Source organism: Canis lupus, chromosome 20 (assembly GCF_011100685.1).
Source record: "Canis lupus familiaris isolate Mischka breed German Shepherd chromosome 20, alternate assembly UU_Cfam_GSD_1.0, whole genome shotgun sequence".
NCBI lineage: Eukaryota > Metazoa > Chordata > Mammalia > Carnivora > Canidae > Canis > Canis lupus.
In genome coordinates this window covers 33354433-33361168 of record NC_049241.1, presented here as the reverse complement: position 1 = coordinate 33361168, position 6736 = coordinate 33354433, and the positions used below count along the sequence as shown (strand labels likewise).

Below are 6736 nucleotides of genomic sequence, written 5' to 3'. Positions count from 1 at the left end.
CATCTTATTGCTTTTGCACAGAAACTGTACTATCTGAGTTTCCCCTCCCTTGACACAGGGGTCCTGTGAGAAGTGGAGCTAATGCTGTAAAAGTGTGATGTGAGAGGTTTGTTTCTGGAGTTGTTCTGATATTTTCCTTATTTAGAATCACCTCTGGTAGGTGAGTGCAAAGTCAACTATAACTGAAACTAAGAAATGACTTAACACTTGGGAAAACAAGGTATTTTCTGATATAAGTTTTATCTGGTAAGTTTCCCAAAATCTGTTTTTCACCTATTATCAAATAAATGAAAGTTCCAAAGGTTTTTCATATTCTTTGAAGAAACATTTCTTTTCATGTTTTCTAGAAGGGCTATATTCTAGTCAAGAGTGGTGCATCAGGAATGGTGGACTATTTAAAAGAAAGACACATGGGGTGCCTGGGTGGCTCAGTCGCTTAGGTATCCAACTCTATCTTAGCTTAGGGCTTGATCTCAGGGTTGTGAGTTCAAGTGTTATATTGTACTCCACATTGGGCATAGAGTCTCTTAAAAAAAAAAAAGTGACACAAAGATACTTGGTTTTATAATACATATATTTTGAAGTAAGTGAAGACAACACAGAATTTTTTTGAAATGTCTTTCAGATTTTTTCTTGTTTGTCCAATTTAGTTATCCAACTGACAAAGTAAGGCAACCCCACGCTTGATCCAATGTTGAGTGGGTTGGTCCGTCTTTAACATCATTGCAATGACAAAGTTAGTAGAATGTCCTGTGGTGGAAAGAGTTCCTTTACGTTCACTTGTCTTGTAGAGGGGACAGACATAGGCATTTGACTTCACAATCTCAGACTTTTTGGCTTAGAAAAGAAAGAAATACAAACAGCCACTGTGACTAAAGGAATAACTATTTTAGTACTGAATCTAAGATCATGATTATATTTGAACATTTCAATGTTGTTATTGTAGTTTACAGTTGGTATATAATTATGGCTGTGAAACAAATGATTTCATATGATGCACGATTCTTGGTCTAGAGCATAGAAATCAATAAAGTATCTTTATCACTGTTAGAGAGTCCTGAAGGTGTGAAAACATTCAAAAGGATCTGGGAGAGAAGGAGAGGAGAAGGTAGGGAAGAAAGAGTAAAGAAGAAAGAATAAAACAGCACAGAAATGAGGCAGAGATAAAAAGAGAAGACACTGATGCTTAGGGCCTGAATACAAGAAACGCATAAATCAGAAGAAGCAGAAGTCACTATTTGCTTTCAGCAGCTTATTACTAGGAAAAACACACTAACTTTCACCTACTCACAGAAAGAACCTACATATTATCCTTCAAAGACCCGATATGAGATATTAGAAGTCTATCTAAACTAAAGCTATATTTCTCATAATTATAATTGAAGTGTGTTAATAATGAAAATACTTAATGGATTAAGGTGGTGATTGTGGGTAATTTGGAAATGTTTCCATCAGTAGTTATTGGAAAACAAAAACACTAGAGAAGAAAGAAAAAACAAAAGAATGAGCCTCATTTGTTTAGACTCGTGGAAAAATGATGGTAGCAGAAGAAGGGAAGGAGTAAGTAGCTTTCCCAGGAGGAGAGAGTTGGCCTCCACTCCCTGTGATTTGCAATTTCTGTGCTTTGGGGCACCTGGCTGGCTCTTGGGTCTAAGAGTTTCCTGTAGCCAGAAGACTCTAGCCACTAACTGGAGATGGTGTCAAGCCTATTTGTATTTCTGAGAGGTGTGCAAAGGCATTTCAGAATCAAAATGTTGACAGGAAGCCCTGGACTCTGGGAAAGTATAAGTGTGTGGGAGGGGCAGAGAAGATGTTGCATCCCATGGGATAAGAGGAAAAAGAGGCAGAATGATATTCCCAGAATAATAATATGAATGCAACATGAAACAAGGGAACAATATATTTCCAATGTAAACATTAAGTCGCTGTTTAATTGAACAAAGTCTTAATAGGTTTGAACAGAGACTTAATTGGGGGAGCCATTAAAAATATCTACCATTACCCTCCCTAAAACTCATAGGAAATTTTGTTAGAGATATACTTACTTGGTTTTATCCATATGATGGGCATCAGGTCAAATAGAAGTTTGGGATGTTGTTCAGCAAGCAATCCACTGTGAGGAGAAATTGACATGTTTATTAGAAATAAAATGAAATATACTTCTAGAAATTGCTACTTAGATACTGGCTTTTAATACAAGAGGACCAGAATATGCAGAGAAAGAAATATAAAACAAAACATAACAAAGCCAAGGAAACGGCAATGAATAATTGAAAGAAACAGAAGAAAATTATGGCAAGGCAATGTGTGCAAACAGTAGACAAATATAAATTCCTGTCACTATTTATTTATTTATTTGAGAGAGAGAGAGAACATGTTCATGAGCAAGGGGAGGGAAGGGGTAAAGGGAGAAGCAGACTCTCCACTGAGAGACTCTCCACTGATGCGGAGCTTGATCCCAGGATCCTGGGATCATGACCTGAGCTGAAGGCAGCTGCTTAACCAACTGAGCCACCGAGGCACCCCTGTCACTTTTTAAGTACCATCCATGAGGGCGACGCTATCCTATCACACTTGGTCCTCACTGTAACATTGTCCCCATTCCTGTTCCATGGATGAAGAGTGGAGGCTCAGAGAGGTTGAGTAGTTTTCACAGTAACACAACCCTTAAGTGCCAGAGTCAGGATTCAACTGTATATTTGCCTGTCTAGAAAATGTGGTTTCTTTTCCCTACGCTATGTTATTTGTTTATTAGTTGGAAAAAAGGAGGGAGGGAGGGAGGGAGGGAGGAAGAAGGAAGGAAAAGATGAATGAATAGATATATAAGAACAGGTAAGTTAAGACAAATGTCATTTTTTTTAAGATTTTGTTTTTTATTATTTATTTATTCATGAGAGACAGAGAGACAGAAAGGCAGAGTCACAGGCAGAAGGGAGAAGCAGGCTCCATGCAGGGAGCCTGATGTGGGACTTGATCCCAGGTCTCCAGGATCACGCCCTGGGCCAAAGGTAGCGCTAAACTGTTGAGCCACCCGGGCTGTCCCAACAAATGTCATTAGATTGAAGAAGAGAGAAAAAAATAACCACAGGAACTAGGTGCAGCTAAATCTCCTCTTAGCCCTGTCTTGGAATGATCTCTGTACAGCCTCCTTCATGCTCCCCTCAAGTGATTCTCTGGGCCTCAGCCTTTAATCCTCCCTTGAGAGCAAAGCCTGACCCTGGAAATAGAGGATTGTGCTTATTAATGGAATGATAAAGAGCAGGGTTCCAAGCAAAATAATCTCTCTCCTTCCCTCTTAACCTTAAATATTTGTTTAAAGATCTATTATTTTAGAGAGAGAGAGCAGGAGTGGGATGGGTAGAGGGAGAGAGAGAGAATCTTCAGTAGACTCCCTGCTGAGCATAGAGCCCAGCAGGGCCCAATCCCACCACCCTGAGATCAAGACCTAAGCCCAAACCAAGAGTCCTCTGTAACTGACTGTGCCACCCAGGTACTCCACCCCTCCGTATTTTAAACAAGTACAGCAATGCTCAGTTTCCTAAGCTGGAAATTCAGAATTTATTTTAAATATTTATTCATTATGTCATTGAACTATAAGAAAAAGTTTTCCATTCACCAACAGAAATGGGAAGTTTACTAGAACCGTAAAATGTTTAAAAGTGAGGCACTCCTGCATGTTACAAAACAGAAGGTAAGAGTCCTAAAACTCTTAAATAATGTCAACTAACTTTTCTACTAGTAAGACCACTGAAAAATATTAGCTAAAAATTCTTTAGGACCTTAAAAAACTCACTTATCAATTGCCCTAGCCTGAGTAATGATTTATGGCAAGAATTCTGATATTTTTTACTGTTTGCCATATTCCCTAGGAGAGGCCTTCTGTTGGGGTGGACTGGGCGGGAGGGGCAGGGGGAGCGGCAGCAGGACAGAGTGCTTTACCCATTTGGCTACAACGAAAGAAGCCTCCACAGTCTCAAGCCCTGACCTGGTTCTGTCCCAACGCGCTCCATCAAGGTATAATCCGTGGATGTACACGCCGTCTTCTGGAGCAGTCTCGGATGTATCAGCAGGGATGACCTGAAAGGAGAGGCACACACTAGTAACAGTCTATTCCCCAGACAACTTCATCATGTAAGGAAAACATTTGCTCCATTTTCAGAATGTGTTCAGGGAAACTCCATTATATCATAACTTGCAGAACCATAAATTTGTCAATAAAAGTGTAAATGTAAAAATGTATAATACAGTTCTTTTTGAAGCATTTTATCAAGTTTTACTGTACCTTGTATTAATTTATGTGACAACAGAAGAGTGGCATTAGACTGAGTGGAAAACTTGAAACATATAAAAGTCCTATCAGACACAGAAAGAGAAATACTATATACTTTCACGAAACACAAAGAATGGAGAGAAGTCAAATAGTTTATAATGGACCATAAAGACAGGAACTCTGCATATTTTCCTTGCTTAAATACATGATTTTGATAAAATGACATAGTATAGAGTTTGGGGGTTACTGTACCTCAAATTCATATCCTAGTATATCAATAGGGATAGTGTATTTTCTGGCATAATTCTGCATAGCTCCAGTTAGGAAGGCTTGGGTGAAAAAGAATCCTGAGAGCCAAAACACATTAGGTTTTCCTGAATTATGCCAGTCCTGTAAAGGGCAAAAAAAAAAAAAATCCATTATTTTTATTTCCCAACTCACACAGCATCACCTCATATGCAGTTCCTGATTCTGGTTTTTGTGCTGCCCACACTTTCCATCACAGGATTCCCTTCCCTGACACAAAGCACATAACCTATCTTGGCCTTCTACCTCTTTTCCCTTATAGTTGCTTTCCTTGGAAAATTCAAACTAATTTTAACATTAACCTGAATAAAACAAAGTTAGAAAGATTCACATCTTCTGCAAAGAGCCAAAGGTAAATTATTTGGAGATTATATTACTTAATCCCACTCAAAAGCAACCACCTTTAGACATCTTACACATCATATCACAGAGCCCTCATGTGTTGAATGAATTAAATTCAATTCACATTACTTGAATGAACAGATGAATCAATAAAATGAACTTTGTCTCTGAGTGGTGCACTGTGGGAAGAAGCCAGCTTTGCTTCCTGGGTGGAAGAGAACAGACTGGTGCTAGAGATGTTGCAACAGCACGAATTATCAAATCAAGAAGAGTTGGAAGGGCACCAGGGTGGCTCAGCAGGTTAAGTATCTGACTCCTGAATTCCGCTCAGATCATGATATCAGGGTTGTAAGATCCAGCCAGGCATTGGGGAGACCTCCTGCTCAGTGGGGCATCTGCTTGAGATTCTTTCCTTCTACAAGACTCCCTCCCATGCTCTCAATAAATAAATAAATAAATCTTAAAATCTCAATCTCAAATAAATAAATCTTAAAAATAAAAAATAGATAAAGAAGAGGTAGAGAAAGAGATGGAGCTTGACAAGGACTCAAGCCATACAGAACCAGCACCATGCCCAAGAAAACTCTGAGAACCCAGAAGGCAAGTGTATAGGAAATTCCCTGGCTCATTCCAGAGCTTCCTTAGCCAAGAATGTCACGAGTGTCTGGGTCAGCTACTTGTATAGAGTTTCTGAATGAGCTACCATTTACTAGGTATATAGTGTGTGCCAGGCACTGTGCTAAGCACTTTACATGCATCACCTCATTTAGTCCACAAAATAACTCATGAGTTATTCCTCCCATTTTACAGATGAGGAAACTGGTGTGCATAAAGATGAATAACATCTTGCTCAAAGTCACATAGACACTAAGTGTCAGATCCAGGATTTAATCTGAGAGTAGAGCCAGTGTGTAGAAAGCTTAAAAAAAAAAAAAGCACAGGAAGGAGAAAGGGAAGGTAAATAGGATAAATGGTGAGAGAGAAAAGAGGAAAAGAAAGAAAACTCCAGATGACTCATCTGCTTCATTTGTTCACTCTAAAAAGCATTGGAAGGTGAGGTCCAAAGTCCAGGAGAAAGAAAGGCGAGGGGAAAACTATACAGCTTCTTTAAGGGTAAGGGGACAATGCAGGAGAGATCCATTCAGAGGAAGGTGTGTGGAGAAGGATGATAAAAGTGCTCCATAATGAGTAAAATCTTTCTTATTCATTTGAATAGAATGATTCCAAGGGGAAATTCAAATTTCAGAAAGTAGGGAGTTCGGTGTGAACTTAACAACAAAAGGAATTTGTCCTGGAGACTCTCCTGACAGATACCATGCCAGGACCCCTGTAAATGACCAAGGTAATAATTCTTCAAGGCCCTTTAGGAATGAAGCAGTATACAGGAAATGTAAGGAGCGCCAATAAAAGTTTCAGAAAAGCTTGGGAAGTGAAGTGTAAAAAAAAAAGAAGAAGAAGAAGAAGATTATGGCATGGGGGAGGATGTGATTAACCATAGCTCACATGCTTTTGATAAAGTGGGGAAAGAGGCTGGTATACACAGGAGGAACTCAGAAGACATTGTAGATGTGGCTAGGATTTGCCCAGGTATGCTCAGCTTCATGAATTGCATCAGCAAAGATTAAAAGAACACAACATTAATTCTGAGAAACACACTCTCATATTCACTATTGTTAGGAATACAATTAAGTAATTTTTCTGAATTCTTACCACATACCATGGACTGTTGCCCTATGAGGAAATTGGCCATTTTATGGATGAGAAAACTGTTAAGTGGCAACTCTTCTACAGCCTGAACACTGAAAACCCCATTCTAGA

At 39.1% G+C, this 6736-nt stretch overlaps 1 protein-coding gene across 1 annotated transcript in view; it reads right to left on the bottom strand.

Moving 5' to 3' along the window:
• Positions 1–556: 556 nt before the first annotated feature.
• DNAH12 (dynein axonemal heavy chain 12) overlaps positions 557–6736 on the bottom strand; it is a 202979-nt gene continuing 196799 nt past the window's right edge. Inside the window, 4 exon segments of the mRNA XM_038566103.1 lie at positions 557–837; positions 2046–2113; positions 3986–4077; positions 4523–4660. Of these exon segments, the coding sequence (XP_038422031.1) occupies positions 647–837; positions 2046–2113; positions 3986–4077; positions 4523–4660 (489 nt within the window). The 3' untranslated portion in view covers positions 557–646.